The 19,495-nt window shown below is 34.0% G+C and overlaps 1 protein-coding gene across 5 annotated transcripts; it reads left to right on the top strand.

Annotated features, from left to right (window-relative positions):
- Window positions 1–1,535: 1,535 nt before the first annotated feature.
- On the top strand, window positions 1,536–19,086 carry CLEC12A (C-type lectin domain family 12 member A). Of its 5 annotated transcripts, XM_045839725.1 has the most exons (8): window positions 2,116–2,198; window positions 2,355–2,406; window positions 4,229–4,254; window positions 5,955–6,053; window positions 13,533–13,721; window positions 15,235–15,386; window positions 16,597–16,703; window positions 18,803–19,086. In XM_045839725.1, exons 4-8 carry the CDS (start codon window positions 6,023–6,025, stop codon window positions 18,978–18,980), a joined length of 657 nt encoding a protein of 218 aa, XP_045695681.1. In that variant the 5' UTR covers window positions 2,116–2,198; window positions 2,355–2,406; window positions 4,229–4,254; window positions 5,955–6,022; the 3' UTR covers window positions 18,981–19,086. The 5 variants fall into 5 exon arrangements, with proteins under 5 accessions (XP_045695677.1, XP_045695681.1, XP_045695676.1 ...); XM_045839721.1 differs by lacking the exons at window positions 2,116–2,198; window positions 4,229–4,254 and adding an exon at window positions 1,536–1,613; XM_045839724.1 differs by lacking the exon at window positions 4,229–4,254 and having other exon boundaries at window positions 2,127–2,198.
- Window positions 19,087–19,495: the final 409 nt, after the last annotated feature.

A 19,495-nucleotide genomic window follows, 5' to 3' on the forward strand; every position in this document is an offset into this window, starting at 1 on the left:
ATATCGCATGAAACCTCCACCAAAGATAATTATTGTAAAAGCTGGATAAAAATTCTAAAACAACTAAGAAGATAGAACTTGAGGGACTCCAGTTGGTCATGACTTACTGTTTATATTTTACCTCCTGGAAGAAAAAAATAACTTCTTTGTAGAAAGATATGTTTTTGTATAAAATATCTGGCATTTAATAAAAAAAATATGAGGAAGCCTTAGAAAAATGAAAGAGAACAAACAGCAAAACACTGGTTGATAACCCAAATGTTTCAGACACAGATAATATCAGACAAGAGATTTAAAATAAAAATGATTTGTGTGTTCAAATAAAGAGAGAAAAGTATAAAGAATTTCAACAACATGGAAATAATTCAAGAGCCAAATAAAAGTTCTAGAACTGAGATAAATCATAATTGAAGTTAAAAATAATTTTGTCAAGCATCAAGTGACAGCAAGATGGAATCCAAGAGGTAAACATGTTTAAGAAGGCAGGAGGAGCCATCGGCATCAAATGCTTCTAAGGGAGAACAGCTAAGCAAATATTGTTGCTTCTGTATCTGTGATACTGTTTTGAAGTAAATATCCTAGAAAAACTACTTACCTGTAAGTTAAAAGACAAGAAATAGTTAATGGATATAGTGAAAATATAATCTTTGTTGAATTTGGTTAGACTCATTTTGTTCAATGAAAGAGAAGAATTAAGAGTGGACTGAATTGATGATGAGACCCTACCTAGCTAGAGGGAGACTGGGTGTGTGTGCATGTGTGTATGTGTATGTGATAGTTGAAAAACAGGAGAAAACTGAGTTTTAAAAAATAATTGGGTCCAGGCTGGTATAGCTCAGTAGATTGAATGCCAGCCTGCAAACCAAATGGTTGCTGGTTTTATTCCCAGTCAGAGCATGTGCCTGAGTTGTGTACCAGGGGAAAAATCTATTAGCATTTTAATTTAGTTGACATTCATGTTTAGATACATTTAGGAGAAGTGTCTTTTTCTTATAATATTGATGCTTGTAATCCAGAAGCATGTTTTCTTATTTTTAATTTTTTTCCTTTGTTTAACAGTTTTAAAGTTTTCTTCATTTTGGTTGTATATATTCTTAATTATTTTGAATCTGTGTTTTTTCTTTAGTACCTCTTGTGAAAGAGACATTTTAAATTTTATTTTTACTGTCTATTCTAATATATAACAAAACAGTTAATTTTTATTAAATACTTTAAAAAATCTGTATACATTCTCTTTAGCAAAAGAAAAACCTGCCTATCTATTTTATGGTATTTATGTGTGGCAATACTAATATGAATTTTAAGGTTAGAGTTACTAATGAAAATTAGAAAGAAATTACTGTACTCAAAAACAATCATCCCACAACCCCCACCTCCACCTTGCATATTGATGAAGAAATGAATGAACCTCTGCCCCTTGAGCATGCTACATGATATTTACCCAACAGCTGCCTGCGTAACTCTGGAAACTCATTTCCTTCCTCCTTTTGGTAGCTTAGCTGAGAGCTGGCTGAAAATGACTGAGCCAGTCTGCAGAAAGACAGCAAGGCTGACTTCAGCTTTCCTGGCCTGCACAGCTAGCTATTTTTAGGACCTTTGACATGCCAACCTTGGTATGCACATTCCCTAGCGTGGTTCCAGGGCCTTGGGGTTCCTTAGTATATTTCTTGATGCTAAGAAACTAGGTGTTCCTTATCTCCTTTCAGCTAGCCTACGCCTTTGTAACAAGGTGGTAAGGTGGAACTTACACTCCTCCTTTCTCTAGCAGTGCTCTTTGTGTGTGTGTGTGCAGCTTCCTGGCTATGGCAAACCCCGCCTATCAGAACCTTTGCCATCACACGTGCAGAACATGGTGCCAGGCCATTTCTGTAGAGTAGTGAGTGTTTGAGGATTGTGCCCCTTTCATTACTTCTCTGCTTCAAAGTTTGTCTCCAATAAATTCTGTTATATCTGCATCATGTTGCGCTAGTGATTCATACACCTTGCACAACACTCGTAATACCCAGACACAATTTTGAAAACTACTCTGCAGTTGGTAGACACAGAGAAATAAGAAAAGGGAAGAGACAAGAGGAAGGGTTTCTCTCCTGTACCAGCTCTCTATTCTTATCTGAGGCCACAATAGGGCAGCCCCTCATTTGAACACGTATGGGTGGTTGGTACAGTGGATTTAAAAACAAAACCAGAACTTTAAGCTTGTAAGTGTCAGCTTCAGTCTATAAACTGAATTCAAAATCACAACTGCTGTTTAGTATCCAACTGCTAGGTTACCTTCATTTTTTAAAGTTTGTTAAGCTTTCTTTTTATAACCATCAATGTCTGAAGAAGTTACTTATGCAGATCTAAAATTCCAGGACTCCAGCAAGATAGAACATGTGCAGAAGTTTGACCAAGTTGGTATAAAAGGTAAGATTTTGAACTATGGGTGGTTCGTAAGCTGGTACAAGTGGAGTATAGAAGGTGATAGGAGGGTACAGGTAGGAGTCCTGCACTGCAGATAGTAATAAATTGACAATGACCCTTCAACCTGAAATTTTAATTAAACTTCTCATTTTTATCAAAGGCACCAGAAGTGTTCATAAAAATTATTATAGGGGTTTTTTAAAGACATTGATCAGCATCTTGAAAATCCAATCTTTCAAAATTTCAAAAATGTTCTATTTTTTTAATATCATACTCAAGATAATAAATAGGATACTATTTTTTATGTGGCTAGATTGTGAAATGTTCCTTTTCCCCATGAAAGGAAGCCAAGAAAAGTCAGTTTTGTATATCTCTTTTTATAAGAAAATGCTTGTGTGTGTGTATATGTGTGTGTATGTACAAGAGAGAGACAGAGACAGTCAGAGATACCTGATTTTATTTGATATTCTACCAAGTCAAGCATATATTGTTCTAATACTTCTCCTTTTCTGGCAATCTTTCCCTAAGTTAATAAAATATAGAAGAGCTTAAGTTAAATAAAGGACACATTAAAGGATTAAGGAAGAAAAAAGACAAAGAAATGTTTGAAGATGAAACATTCAAAACTACACTATATCTGGAAGTTTTGTATTCTTCCATTCTAATTTAAATCATGATATAAATGGAATAACTATGATGACTACCAGTTTATACTTCAATAAAAAATACTTTAATTTCCATCCTACTTACTCCTCTTATTATCCCATATTCCTCTTAATATACACAGTTCCTACCTCCTGGTTCCTGGCCTTTTGGATAAAATCTGCCCAAGCATATCCATATTTGAACCCAATGTATTTAGGTTAGGAATAACATAAAAGTAGTTACAGAGTACTCAAGAAGTTTATAGAAATAGTGAAATTATGAGAGAGGAGTAATAGAAGAATTTTCATATTTTATTAAGTTATTTCCCTACAAAATGTAACATTCTTTTAAATGCTAACATTACTCTGAGTACAATTTTGTTGTTAGATATTAGATCTGTTTATCATCAGCATGGTAAAAGTTGAGGTAGAAAAACAGTTCAATTTTGTGAGATTGTCCTTTAATACAGATTTCTTTTAAAGAAGGAGCAATTAAAATTTTTGCAATATTTTCTATCTTAATTTCCTTGTTTGTATTTCTCCATTTTATAGTATAAGAAGATGCATATAACATTAATTTAATATACAATTATCTTTTTTATTTTATAATACATTCATTCTCATCTCCTGTTCTACTAATCTGTCTTATCCTTAATTTCCACTTTGGAAATTCTTTGCCTCTCCAGAAAACTTGAAATCATGCCTTATTCACTACTGAGTTTTGTCTACTTTTCTCATTATCTAACTTAAAGTCTATATTGTATAATGTGAATTTTATATTATGTAATATCTATCCTTACTATCTTGTATTTGTACTTTCAATGTACTGTGTTTTTTCCTTTGAAAAACTTCAGCTGTACTTTGAAATCAGAGAATGTGACATCTCTAGCTTTGTTCTTCTTTCCAAAGATTGATTGTTTTGGCTATTCATGGTCTTTTATGGTTCTATACAAATTTTAGCACAGTTTGATATATTTCTGGGAAAAATGCAATTAGAATTTTAATTAAAAATTGCACTGATTCTGTATATTGCTTGAGTAGTACAGATGTTTTAATAATTATTATTTCAACCCATGAGCATGAAATTTTTCCATTTATTTGTGTTCTCATCAGTTCTTTCCTTAATGTACTGTGGTCTCCAATATACAGGTTTTCACCTCCTTGGTTAAATTTATTTTCAGGTGTTTTATTCTTTGTTGATGCCATGGTAAGTGGGATTTTTATCTTAATATGTCTTTCAGATAGTTCATTATTAGTGTATAGAAATGCAACAGATTTCTGTGTATTCAATTTGTATTCTGCAACTTCACTGAATTTGTTTACTAGTTCTAACAGTTTTTTAGGGTTTAGGATTTTCTATACATAATATCATATCATCTGCAAATAGAGACAGTTCTAGTTTTTCTTTCCCAATTTGGATGGCTAGGGCTTCCAAACCTATGTTGAATAAAAAGTGGCAAAACTGAGCATCCTTATCTTGTTCCTGATTTTAGAGGGAAAGCATTTAGCTTTTCACCAGTGAGTATGACGTTAGCTATGGGCTTAACATATACGGTCTTTATTATGTTGAGGTATATTATTTCTATACACACCTTGTTGAGTTTTATTATAAATTGAGGTTAAATTTTGTAGTATGCTTTTTCTGCATCTTTTGGGAAGATCATATGATTTGTATCCTTCTTCTGTTAATGTGGTGTATCACACTGACTGATGTGTGGCTGTTGACCCAGGATGTTGCATACCTGGAATAAACTCCACTTGATCAGGGTATATAATTTTTAAAATTATTGTTTAACTCAGTTTGCTAGTATTTTGTTCATGATTTTTTCATCTACATTCATAAGGAATATTAGTCTATAATTTTCTTTTCTTTCAGTATCCTTGTCTGCTTTTGGCCCTTTAAGTGAGTTTGGAAGTGTTCACTCTTATTTTATTTTTTGAAATAAAAATTTCAAAATTTTAAAATTTATTTTTTGGAAGATTTTGAGAAATATTGGTGTTAATTTTTCTTTAAATATTGGTAAAATTTTCCAGTAAAGTTGTCTAGTCCTGGACTTTTGTTTGTTAAGAGATTTTTGATCACTGATTCAATCTTCTTACAAGTAATAAATCTGTTCAAATTTTCTACTTAATTATGATTAAATCTTGGTGAGCTATACACTTTTAGGAATTTATTCTTTTTTTGGTTATCCAATATTGTTTGCATATAATTAATTGTTCATAGCAGTCTCTTATGATCTTGTACTTCTGTGGTTTCAATTGTAATATCGTAAATCATGTTTTTTGAAATAAGGAAATTGCTTTGGGCTTTACTCTTTAGTAAAAAGAAAATAATCAACAGAAGTTTGTTGTTAAAAAACAATAAACTAAATTTAAGGAGGAAATTATATAGCTTCATATGGACATTCAGAGACATTGAAAGGGACAGCCTATCACTTATGTTCCACAGACATGATTTTCTGGGGAAAACATAAGTAACTGAAGTTATTTTCTTTGACATCTTTGACATCCCACAATTGTCCACTCAGACAAGGGAATACTCAAATTGACTTCTGTTACCTGCCTCGTACTCAGTTCCTCCAGTTTTTATGGAAAAGATGTACTGTGTCCAGATTGATTGGGTTACTTACTTTTCTTGTTTAAACTCTTTTTTTGCCTGTGTTTCTTAAATCAGCCTACCAATTAACAACTCTTCTTGAAAACCAGTTTAATGCAAAAAAGCTAAAAAATGTTTTTGACTACTTCTTGACATATTTTTTAAAAAGTATTTAACATGTCCTTGAGTTTCATTACTTTACCATGTATATATTAAGAAAGAAAATGCAACCTGAATGAATGGATCAATCAATCAATCAAATGCAGATGTATGTCATTTCCTGTTCTCTTTGCCAATTTTGCTTTCCACAGCACCTTCTGCTCCTTCCCATGGGTTGCATAAAAGAGAGTTGGCTCTTATTCTTCTGTGCCTTCTGCTGATGACTGGATTGGGAATCTTAGGAAGCATGTGTATGTATTACCCAAGTTTTGATTGGAAAGAAAGACACCCAGAATTATACGAGTTTTACAAGGAAGTTCACTATTTGAACAGAGGCTTTGGAGTGATTACAAGTTATATATAAACAAAAAGAGGACTTATACCTAAGTCTTTGCAGTATGATAGTCTTTTTCCCCTCCTGTGAAATGAATGCGCTAGACCTTTAATATTCTTAAAAATTTTTTAATTGTTTTTCAGTTATATTGGCCCCATTTTTTCCCCATTGCTCTCCCCTGCCCTGTCCAATGCCACCTCCCACAATCAATTTCCCCTCCATTGTCCTTGTCCATGGGTCCTTTATACATGTTCCTTGTCTTGATCTTACCCTTTCTTCCCACAATACCCTCCTCTCCCCACCCCTCTGGTTACTGTTCATTATTTCCAAGTCTCTGGTTCTATTTTGTTTGCTTTTTGTTTTGTTAAGTTCCACTTTTTGGTGAAATCATATGGTATTTGTCTTTTACCTGGTTTATTTCACTTAGCATAATGCTGTCCAGTTCTATCCATGTTGTGACAAAGGGTAGGAATTCCTTCTTTCTTTCTGCTGCATAGTATTCCATTGTGTAAACGTACCAGAGTTTTTTGACCCACTCATTTACTGGTGGGCACTTAGGCAGTTTCCAGCACTTGGCTATTATAAATAATCCTGCAATGAATATTGGGGTACCTAGGTTCTTTTGAATTGATGATTCAGGATTCTTAGGATATATTCCCAACAGTGGAACTGCCGGGTCAAAAGGTAGTTCCATTTTCAGTTTTTTGAGGAAATTCCATACTGTTTTCCACAGTGGCTGCACCGGTCTGCATTCCCAGCAACAGTATGCTAGGGTTCCATTTTCTCTTTATTCTCAATGGCACTTGTTATTTGTTGATTTATTAATGGTGGCCATTTGGACTGGTGTGAAGTGGTATCTCATAGTTTTAATTTGCATTTCTCTGATGGCTGGAGATGCTGAACATCCTTTCATATGTCTCTGGGCCCTCTGTATGTCTTACTTGGAGAAGTGTCTGTTCAGGTCTTTGCTTATATTTTAATTGGATTGTTTGTCTTCCTGGAATGGAGTCATGTGAGTTCTTTATAAATTTTCACGATCAAACCCCTGTCTGAAGTTCATTGGAAAATATTTTTTCCCATTTGGTTGGTTCCTTTTTCATTTTGCAGATGGCTTCTTTAGCCATGCAGAATCTTTTTAGTTTGATGTAGTTCCATTTGTATATTCTTTCCTTTATATCCCTTGCTCTAGGGGACATATTGGTGAAAATATTGCAGCATGGAATATCTGAGATTTTCCTCCCTATGTTCTATTCTAGGACTTTTATGGTGTCGCAACTTACATTTAAATCTTTTATCTGTTTTGAGTTTATTTTTGTATATGGTGTAACTTGGAGGTCTAGTTTCATTTTTTGCAAGTAGCTGTCCAGATCTTCCAATACCATTTACTGAAGTGCTATTTTTACTCAATTTTATACCCGGGCTCCTTTGTTGAATATTAATTGGCCATAGAGATATGGGTTTATTTCTGGGCTCTCTATTCTGTTCCATTGGTCTGTGTGTCTATTCTTATGCCAGTACCAGACTGTTTTGATTATAGAGGTCATCTAATCAAAATAGTTTGATATCAGCTATTGTGATCCCTACTACTTTGTTCTTTCTCAAAATTGCTGAGGTTATTCTGGGTTGTTTATAGTTCCATATAAATTTTTGATATATTTGTTCTATATCTGTGAAATACATCATGGTATTTTAATAGGCATTGCATTGAATCTATAAGTTGCTTTGGATAGTATAGACATTTTAATGATGTTAATTCTTCTAATGTATGAACATGGTATTTGCTTCCATTTATTTGTGTCTTCCTTAATTTCTTTCTTTAGTGTGTAGTTTTCTGAGTACAGGTCTTTCACCTTCTTGGTTAGGTTTATTCCTAGGTACTTTGTTTTTCTTGTTGCTATAGTAAATGGGATTTTTTCCTAGTTTCTGTTTATGATATTTCATTGTGGTATATAAAAATGCATTCAATTTCTCTATATTGACTTTGTATCCTGCTGTTTTGCCAAGTTCACTTACTAAGTTGAATAGTTTTTGCTGGAATTTATAGGGTTTTCTATGTATACTGTCATGTCACCTGCAAACAATGACAGTTTTATTTCCTCCTTTCCAATTTGGATGCCTTTTATTTATTTTTCTTGTCTGTTCACTGTGGCTACAACTTCCAATCTATGCTGAAAAGAAGTGGTGAAAGATGACACTCTTGTTTTGTTGCTGATCTTAGGGGAAAAGCTTTTAGTTTTTGCCTGTTGAGTATGATACTGGCTGTAGGTTTCTTGTATATGTCCTTTATTATGTTGAGGAATGCTTACTTTACTCCCACTTTGCTGAGTATTTTTATCATAAACAGGTGCTGTACCTTATCAAATGCTTTTTCTGCATCTATTGATATGATCATGTGATTTTTGTCCTTTTTTATGTGATGGATTACATTTATTGATTTGCAAATATTGTACCATCCTTGCATTTCTGAGATGAATCCCACTTGGTCATAATGTATGATCTTTTTACTGTATTTCTGGATCTGGTTTGCCAATATATTTTGTTGAGGATTTTAGCATCTATGTTCAGCAATGATATTGGCCTGTAGTTTTCCTTCTTTGTTGTGTCTGTATCTGATTTTGGGGTTAGGATGATGCTGGCCTCATAAAAAGAGTTCAGTGGTCTTCCCTCCTCTTGGATTTTTTGGAATAATTTGAGAAGGATAGCAGTTAGCTCTTCCTAATAGTTTTGTAAAATTCTTCTGTGAAACTGTCTGGTCCAGGGCTTTTGAGTGCTGGGAGTTTTTGATTACTGCTTTAATTTCATTAGCTGTTATTGTCTGTTCAGGATTTCTGCTTCTTCTTGATTCATTTTTGGAAGATTATATGTTTCTAGAAATTTGTCCATTTCAACTAGGTTTTTAAATTTCTTGGTGTATAGTGTTCATAGTAATTTCTTATAATCCTTTGTATTTCTGTGGTATCAGTTGTAATATCTCCTCTTTTCTGATTTTTATTTATTTGTGTCCTCATCCTCTTTTTCTTGATGAGCTGGTTAAAGGCTTGTCAATTTTGTTTATCTTTTCAAAGAACTAGCTCCTGTATTATTGATCCTTTGAATTGTTCTTTTAGCCTCTATGTCATTTAATTCTGCTGTGATCTTGATTATTTCCTTTCTACTTGCTCTAGGCTTTGTTTGTTGTTGTTCTTCCAGTTCTTGTAGATCTATCTTGTAGATCTTGTTAATCCATTCATTGTTTAATAATGTGCTATTCGGTATCCATGAATTTGACTGTTTTTGAGTTTTTTTCTCTAGCTTGGTTTTTATTTTAAAGCCATTATGATCTGAGAAGATGCTTGGTATCATTTCAATTTTCTTGAATTTGTTGAGGCTTGTTTTGTGACATACCATATGGTCTATCTTTAAAAGTATTCCACGTGCATTGAAAAAAATGTGTATTTTGCTTCTTCGGGGTGAAAGGTTCTGTATATATCAATTAAGTCTATTTGATCTAGTGTGTCATTCAGTGCCACAATATCCTTGTTGATTCTTTGTTTGGAAGATCTATCCATTATTGACAGTAGGTTGTTAAAATCTCCTACTATAAGTGCGTTTCTGTCTATATGTTTGTTGAAGTTCTCCAAGATTTTCTTTATGTATTTGGGTGCTCCTATGTTGGGTGCATATATGTTTATGATATTTGTGTCTTCTTCTTGATGGATTTTACCATTGGGTATTATGAAGTGTCCTTTCATGTTCTTTATGGCCTTTGTTTAGAAGTCTATTTTATCTAGTCTATTGCAAGTTATTGCAATGCTGACATTTTTTTTACTGTCCTTTTGATTGGTATATTTTCTCCCAGACTTTCACTTCCAATCTTTGTAGGTCTTTTGTTCTCAGGTAGGTCTCTTGTAGACAGCATATATGCAGGTCATGTTTTCTTACCCATTCAGCTACCGTCCGTCTTTTGATCAAAGCATTTAATCCATTCACATTAAAGGTTATTATTGATAGGCTCTTATTCATTGTCATTTTCCCCCTTTGTGCTGTGTGTCTCACTCTCACACTCTTTTTCTTTATCTTCTTAAAGCATCCCTTCAGCATGTCTTGCAATGCTGGTTTGGTGGGGGTATACTCCTTTAGCCTTCTCTTATCTGGGAAACACTTTAATTCACCTTCCATTTTAACTGAGAACTTTGTTGGGTAGAGGAGTCTTGGTTGCAGGTCTTTGCTTTTCACTACTTGTAATATTTCTTGCCATTCCGTTCTGGCTTATAGTGTTTCTGTTGAGAAATCAGCTCATATTCTTATGGGAGATCCCTTGTATGTTACTTCCTATTTCTCCTTGCTGCCTTTGTCTCTCTTTGACAAAGATCCTCTCTTTATCTTTGAATTTTGCAATCTTAATTATGATGTGTCTTGGACTGGTCCTCTTTGGTTCATCTTGTTTGGGAGACCCTCTCTGTTTCCTGGACTTTTATGACTTTTTCTCTCAACAAATTAGGGAAGTTTTCTGTCATTACCTTTTGAAACAAGTTTTCTACCCCTTGCTCCTCTTTTTCTTCCTCTGGTATCCTTATTATATGGATATTATTATATTTCATGTTATCTTGCAGCTTTCTTAACCCTTCTTTATTCTTTTTCAGTCTTCTCATTTTCTTGCCCTTTCTGGGAATTTTTTATACCTTGTCCTCCAAGGCATAAAAAAGGATCGCTGTTTCAATTGTTTGCTTCATCTAGCCTGTTTTTAATCCCTTCTACTGTGTTCTTCAATTCAGAAATTTTATTCTTTACTTCCTCCTGGCTCTTACTCATAGTTTCTATGTCCTTTTTCATGCTGATGTAGTTTGCAGTAAGTTCCTTGTAGCTTTCCTGTAGCTCTTTGTAATTCTCACTGAGCTCATTGAGTTGCCTTATAATGGTTGTTTTGAACTCAATATCTAATAGTTTACTTGCCTCTATTTCATTTAGCAACTTTCTGGGGATTCCTCCTTTCCTTTCAATTAGGGGTTGTTTCTTTGTCCCCCATTCTAGGGGAGACTCTTCTTGTTTGTTTCTGCTTCTCAAATTGATCTGCTTTGACTGCCTGTCTTTGTGGTATGAACTGCTATGGTAAGAGACCTGTGAGATTCAGTGCTGCAGTCTCCTTGATCTCCTGAACTGGATGCTCTTGGAATGTTCTATGTGCTCTTTATGTTAGCTCTCTGGATGTAATAGGGTTTTGATTGTTGTTGGGTCATTCTTTGTTGGCTCTTCCCCTCCAGCTGGCTGACTGAGGGTCATTCCACCCACCATGTCTTGTATGCTGCTGTGTAGGTGCTGCCAGAACAAAACCACAAAGCCCAGGAAACAAACCCACACCTGCAAAAATAATACCCACCTACAATTACACTATCAAGAGCAAATGAGTTAGTGTTAATAAGGGTGTAAAGAAATTAAGACTAATATAATAAAGGAGAAGCAAATATTTTCTTTCAGGTGACTTACTGAAAGAAAAATGGGTTTGAGAGGGTAGTGGGAAGTGCACTAATAAGGGTAGGGGATTGGAACAATGCAAAGAGAGAAAGTAAAATTTACACCATAAGTAAAAAAGGGAATGATGAAGGCAGAGTGGAGTTGGGGAGAAGGGAATTGTGTAGTATTAAGTTTAAACAGAAAATAAAAAATAAAGTGAGACAGAGAAAGAAAAAGGAAAAAAGTAAATAAATCATAAAAAATAGGAAACAAATTGGAGAAAAAATCCACCACAGTAAATATCACCAACACATGAGCTAAGATTAATATAAGTGGGATGGGAATAAGAGAGGAAAAAGAAAGAAAAATGTTTAAGAGATTGCTAGAGGAAAGGGAATTGATTTTGAGATGATAGATGAAAGAATACTCAGAGTGAAGAATGAAAACCAGGCTAAGACAGAGAAAAGTTAAACTTTGAGATGAAAAAAAAATGGGCTGGATGAAGGCAGAATAGAGTAGGAGAGAGGAATGGTAAAATTTGAGATTTGAAACATAAGAATAATTAAGATCTGGAGATAAAATTGAAAAAAATGCAACAACAACTACCCTATCCACAGACAATGAGCAAATATTGCTAAAGGTGGAGAAAGAAAGTGGGTATTTTAAGAGCAAGAAAAAGACTGAGATGACTATTTATAAGACAATTGGTTTTGAGAGACTGGACAGGACAGAAATAGTAAGAGTGCAGAATGGAAACAAGTTATAGCAAGAGAGAAAACAAAATTAAATTGAAAATAATAAGAGGAAAGGGGAAGGTAAAATGCAGTAAGAGAAGGCAGGAGCAAAATGTAAGAAATGTTGAAATAAACTATAATATAAAATCTAGTGACTTAATATGCACTCTCTTTAAGGACCAGAAATGAATGTTAACAAACTATACGAGAAAGAAAATATTGCACATTATGGAAAAAACCAGGGTGGAATTCATCTCAGTAGCATCTAGTATTTACCATTGTTTTTTTTTCTTTCTGGATGCATCTCTGGTAATGTCAGATGGTATCCCAGTCTGGACTTTGGCAGCCTGTTCAGGACTACCAGAGATCTACCCTCTGTGGCTGAGTCCTTCAGTTGTTAACCTAGCCATTCTCCACTCAGCAGTCAGGCTTAAGCACCACAGGGTCAGGCAGAGTATCTCCCATGGGGCAGGGCTATTGCTTCCCCTCAGGCTGATGCCACTCAGAGGGGCATGGTGTGGCTGAGCAAAATGGCTCCTGCAGTCTGGGGGATGACTTAGCACTGGAATCCTGGTGGCTCCTGTCTCAGTTCTTTCCCCAAGGCTACCATCTCTAGTCTTTCCTCAAGCATCTCTAGTCCACTCTGCATCTCCCCTTGTTTACCAGCACCCAGAGTAAGTGGCTGCATGTGAAAAATTTATGCATTGGCCCTTTAAATGCTTCTCTGCTTCTCCAGCCATCCATCTTTGTCAGAGAGAAACCCTGCCACTTTTTGCAGCTTGATGTTATCTGTATACTTTTCAAGCTCTAGTGATGTAAGCTGGGGAGCACAGCCTAGGGTTTAGACTCTGCACTTCTCAGGGGGAATCCCCCTGGCTGCGGAGATATCCCTCCAGTACTTTAACTGCCACTCATGCAGGCCCAGCCATGCCATCCCTCTCACATCTTTTCCACAATCCTTACCAGTCACGTTGTGTTGAAGCTGTTTCTTCTGTCTGTCTGTGGTTATAAGACCTCTCTCCCACTATTATTCAGTTGTTTATTGCAGATGATTTCTCCATAATTTTGCTGTAATTCCAGATTGGTTCTGGGAGGAAGTTAGTGTAACTTCTACTCACTCCTCCACCACCTTGGATCCTCCTAATACTCTTACTCCTATTTCAACAAAAAGGAAGTTATGGTTCTACTAAAGGATTAAAATTTTTAAATAATTTTCTTTTTCTCATCTGGAGTTCACCTAACTTCAAAGAGAGAAATGGGAAAATTAAAAAAACTACAAAATTTCAAAGAAGAACTTCAGAAAAATGTTTCTCTACAACTGATGTATAATATGGATCTTTGCAAGAAGATCAGGAACATCTCTACCACACTGCAAGAACTGGCCACCAAATTATGTTATGAGCTATATAGAAGAGAACCAGGTAATCCCATATTCATCTCTAAGTTATTTAGTAGACAATGAACTAAACCTAGGTGTCATTTGAGAATCAGTCTTTTCCTAGGAAGTCATTTTTGGGGAAAGGGAATTAAGTGTAGTTGACAGAGGAATTGATAGTTCTATGCAGTTAGAAGAAAAACAGAAAAAGTAATAATAGCATAGGCTCCAAAATTACAGGGGATGGCAATAACTTAATGAGACTTTAAACAATGTACAGTTTCTCTAATCTGACATTCACTAGATTTTGGGGGTTACTGAGGTCAACAATTGATAGAAAAGGGTATCTTTTTATAAGCACCCTAAATTTCAGTGAATTGTTCACTTTTGTTTATGTATTTATTTTATCTTATTTTACCATTGTTCAATTAAGAGTTGCCCCACCTTTCCCCTTTTGCTCACCTCAGTGAATTTTTAATGAGAGTTGGGAGAAAATAAAGTTAAGCCTTACCCTTGGAATTGGAAGACATTTGTCTTTCAATATCTCTAACACTTTCTATCACTGTAATAACTAAAGTATGTTCTTTGTGCCCTTGCAAAGTCACCCAAATATTCAACAAGTCAGAGCTAGAAATGGCATAGTTGGAGAAGGCAGGATTGATGTTTGTGGGGCTGATTCTTACCACCCAGTGTTTCTTGTGATTAGCCTTTATTACCATGTAGGAATTTTAAAGAATGACAAAAAGAGAATCAAATTAATCATTATCCAGGGCTCCTGAGGTGGGAAAATATAATGGAGTCCAAGTTTTTAATTTGAAATATGTTGTTCAAATTATTAGGTTACCCAGACAGTTCATTTAGTTTTTTTTCCATATGATGGCTCTAGTAGTACTTAGTTGTCTTTAATTTTATTTAAACTTTGTGAGATTGTATTGTAACAACTGTCATATCAACATGCATTTTAAAATAAAACCTATCTAAATTGGTGTATTTGTGCAGTCATTTTAATATTGAAGATAAAAGAATATGCAACATTGTCAGTGTATTATGCTTTATTATTTCAAGAAAGGCAAAAATGCAAAACAAAAAAGACTTGTGCAGTATATGGAAAACATGCTGTGACTGATCGAACATGTCAAAAGTGGTTTACAAAGTTTCTTGGTACTATTGACATTTTTGTCAAATAATTATTTGTTGTGGTGTTGTCTTAAACATTGGAAGATGTTTAGCAGCACTCCTGGACTCTACCCACTAGACGCCAATAACAGGAGATAGCTGACATATGCAAAATATCCAAATCAAAAAGTTATTGGTGAAAATGAAAACATGTGTCTTTCACTTTATGGAAAAAAATAAATGGACTTTTTGGGTAACCCAATATATTTTATGGGGTTAATATATATATATGGGGTTAATATACAAGATGGATTTTCTTTGTCTTTGTTGTAAGATGAAGAAAGACAAGTAAATTTGGTTAATTCAACATAGAGGACAATCAGAATCATGAGAATAATGAAGACTATCAACACACACCAAATGAAACTGCATTCTTCTTCCAGAGCATAAATGTAAACCTTGTCCAAAAGAATGGATGTGGCATGAGGACAGCTGTTATAAATTATTTCACAATTATGACACATGGCAAAATAGTGGCATGACATGTTCTGCTCACAATGCCAGCCTGTTGAAGATTAGGAACAAAAGTATATTGGTAAGGTTTTATGGATCTCTGCTTGGGAGGGAGGAAGTCACTTTTCTCAAGATAGAATAAGGAAGAGTGATGCATGCTAGGGAAGATATGTATTAATCCAGACATGACTGTGACTTATTCTAGTTGGGGTATGAAGTGACTGAGACTTAGCACACTTATCTCAGATAGCTAAGGTATAACATATAAAACCTTAAGCTTAGAACTTTAGCATCAGTGGAATCTGAGAGACTGGGCAGATGTGTAGTAATGGGGCACTGAGAATCAGGTCTGTAAACATTTCCAAATGCAAGGATCAACTTGCAGAACACAATTTATGAGCATTTATCTAATAATAGAAAATATGGAAATTATTCCTGAGGGTTACCAATTCCGTAAAATGTACATAGGAGGAGATTCTTTATTTCCACCGTTTTGCATTTGTTTAACTAAGAGAGAAAGCCAACACATACTAAAATAAGAAGACAGTTTGGGTAAAATATAAAAAGCAGAATTAAGTTGGAATGACAAAGGTAGATATATTGCACGGAGTCCCTGAATCCAAGAAAAAGTGAGTTCCCTGGAAGACTTATTTATATATTTATTTTTCTAATATCTAATTAGTATCTCCATATTTTACTTATCACTCAAAATTTTTGGTCTCTCAGATAATAGTCATATTTACTTTTTAAGCCAAAAATTCATTTTCTCAAAAAACTCAGCTTCCTTAGTCAAGCAACTTTGCCTTCTGTATAAAAAGGGCAAAAATCAATCCATAGCTCTTCCTCAAATGATCCATTCACAGTTATTTACTCAAAAAAAATGTTATTATTATGGCTACAAAAATCTGGACTGTTTTTAAATTTTATTCTATAATCCCTATCATCTCACTTTGCTATGTTTTTCCCCTACTCTCTGTTTCTATTAACATATGTTTATAGTGAGTAGCCACCTCTTTGCCCCCAGACTGCTCAGTATTTGAATCCTGTGAACTACGTTGACCCTAAATTAAGGTTTTGTGTGAATAAGTAGATCCTTCTACAGTAACTGATGTATAAATGCTAGAAGAAGTCTTATAGTAAAAAAGTCTCAGTTTTCTTTAATAACATTGAAAAATAGTATTATAGTGTTAGAAAATGCTACATTCAGATAGTTATTTATAAGAATTTATATGTGAGTCAATATACAGAAACAGGAGGTGGTTATTTTAATAAACCGTATCTATTTCCCATAGGAATTTATAAAGTCCCAGAAGTTATATAACTATTGGCTAGGATTATCTCCCAGGAAAGGTTACGCAACATACAAAAACTTGGATGAGACATTAATCTCCTCTGATTGGTAAGTCTTTAGTTTTCCTTGAATGTTTCTGGTTGATAAGAGTAAAGGAGTTTTCCTCAGGAGCATTGTAGATTACTATTAAAAGTGGCTTCAATTAAAATTGCATTCATAAAGAATTCTTTTCTATAAGTATTTTTATGTATCTAATAATGCAAGAAGTTGTCAAAAATGTCTTCTCACTATCTTGACAAGCCACTAACAAATTTATAGTAGTCAAATAAAGGAGAATTTCTGTAAATAGTGTTTTTATCTAGGAGCATTATAGAAGCCAAAACAATTTATTGGGTTTGAACATGTCTAAAATGATGCTAAGTGCTGGGATTCATAGATGAACAAAAGAGTAATTCTGCCCTTAGTTACTTCACTATTCATGGTATAATCAGACTAAATTTAAAAATCTGCAGATAAAAAAGGATAGAACATGATAATGCTTCAGTCAGAATAACAAAAAATAAATTTTAGCTTTGAAATTTGTATTATAACTGACACTTGAAATGGCCATTTTTGAATGAAAATTTTAGAGATAGACTAGCATTTCTGATAAAGAGTATAAAATGCTCCCGAATGTATATGTTGCATATAGGCCATATATAGAATATTTTGTTGTGTAATAAATTAAAATGTGATTATAAATGCATTCGTATGTTGTATTTGTTCTGCATGTAATGGGAAAAAAACCCAAGACTTACATAAAAATAATGTCAAAATTTTATCTGCAGTTTATAATATGTTCAATCTGGGAAGCAGATTAGATTAAAGAAAGAAGCCAGAGTGTTACCTGCTGCATACTGCCACAAGCCCACGAATTTACACATGTGTGTGGGTTGAGGACACATGAAGCAGGAGTGAACTCAGGGCGATTGTGGTGCGGTGCTGCCACACTGACTCTGAGCTCTGTGATTCCTGTACACTCACCACATTGGCCAGACAGCACGTAGGAGCTTTGCTTTTTTGTTTTGGTTGTGTTTTTCTTCTAATAAAAATAGTAGGTGAGGTTTTTTTTTTTTTTAAAGGCGTATGGGTCAAAAAGACAAGACAGCTCTATCTTTGGCAGTTTGCAATGATAGGCCAGAATAGGCAATAAGTACAAACAGAGGATTAAAGGATATATAGTTAAAAAATCTCATTTAGAGTAAAGCACTAAGGATAAAGGTAGTGTGTGTGTCAGAGGAGAGTACAGATGGAAACTTGTTTTGAAAAAGTAGAATTTCCATGTGTTTATAATTTTTACTAATGGGAAGATACTCTATAATGGACCAAAATATAATAGATGTTTCTAATGATAAAGAAATAGCACTAAAATAAAAGTTATATAATAATGTATGTATATATATAACACATTATATTTGTATATAATATGTAATTACATATATACATATAATTCCCTTTTGTTTTTTATCCTAAATGTTATTTTGGAGCTTGTTTCCGAAAAGGGGTGTGATCAATGACATTTGTAGTATGTCACCTCAAATAGAAATTTTTACTTTTGGAAATTTGATGAACTTATTTATTGACTAATAATCATTATTTATAAGCTCAAGTATTAATACTAATTTTTCCCAAAAGATAATATTTTCAATTTACAAGTTTGCCTTAATGCATAATCCCTAACCAATAATCTTGGATAAGGAGCTGGTAAAATTCAGAATTTCAGTGTAGAATCTCTAAAAACATGGCTAGAGGGATATGTCACTTGGAAATGATGTCAAGCTTAAGGTATCATGCATTAGGTTAATTCCTGATTTTGATGATTCTGAAAAACATTTAAGGAGGACTGTGTCGATCATTTACTACTGAGCCAGTTACACTAGAGGATCTAATGGAATGGTATCATTCTAATCATATTAGGTATTAGGGAAGGGAAGTATCATGTTTGAAAGAACAGCAAATATTCCAGATGGGAAAAAGGGAAAAATAAGGCAGTCTTTGACATTATATATGTCAATAAAAATGAGGACACTCGTGATATTCTGAATGATAATTATTTTTTTTAGACAATGCAGAGCCTAGGAGCAATGATATATTAGAAAAGTAATTTTTGTGTGAATATGCTTCAAATGTTTGACTAGCCAGGTGTAATTCTATATTTTCTCTTTCAGGTTTACAAGAAACACAAGTGACTTAAATGATGGAAAATATTGTGGATTTATAGGAAGTATAGAATATGTTTATTATGCTTCCTGCACTTCCCCAAAACATTCTGTATGTGAAAAGTTAGCTAATCCAGTGAAGATTGAGAGTACACTCATGGATGAAGAACTAGATGGAAGGATATAGTTAGTGTAATTATTTTGCCTTAGATAGCGTCCTCAAGTAAAGGCCGCTTTAAAAAACATACATCTTGTGGACCACACAAATGGAATAAAGATGCTGTGAAACCAAATTTCTGCTTCTTGCCTAACAATTTATATTTTCAAATTTCTTCTTTCTCCTTAGTTTCCAAGTAAAAGAAACCAAAGTCATACCTAAAATGAAATCATATCATTTAGATATAGTCAGATATTATTAAGCATCAACACAGTGATTTGGGTGAGAATACCAAAAAGGAAAGTACTTTTTTCTTGTTTTTCCAGACATAAACAAGGTAAATACCAACCTTATGAAGAATCAGAAAAAAACTGAGTCTGGGAATATATAGAAGTGTAATAAATCATGACCAATTGGGGCTTATTCTAGTAATACAGCCTGATTTACACTTTGAGAAAAAGAGAAAGATAGAAAATGGAATTGTCCAATACTTTCCAAAGCAATTTATAGATTCAATGCAATCCCTATCAAAATACCAATGACCT

This window comes from Phyllostomus hastatus, unplaced genomic scaffold (genome assembly GCF_019186645.2).
Source record: "Phyllostomus hastatus isolate PE091 unplaced genomic scaffold, TTU_PhHast_1.1 phas_contig_308, whole genome shotgun sequence".
NCBI lineage: Eukaryota > Metazoa > Chordata > Mammalia > Chiroptera > Phyllostomidae > Phyllostomus > Phyllostomus hastatus.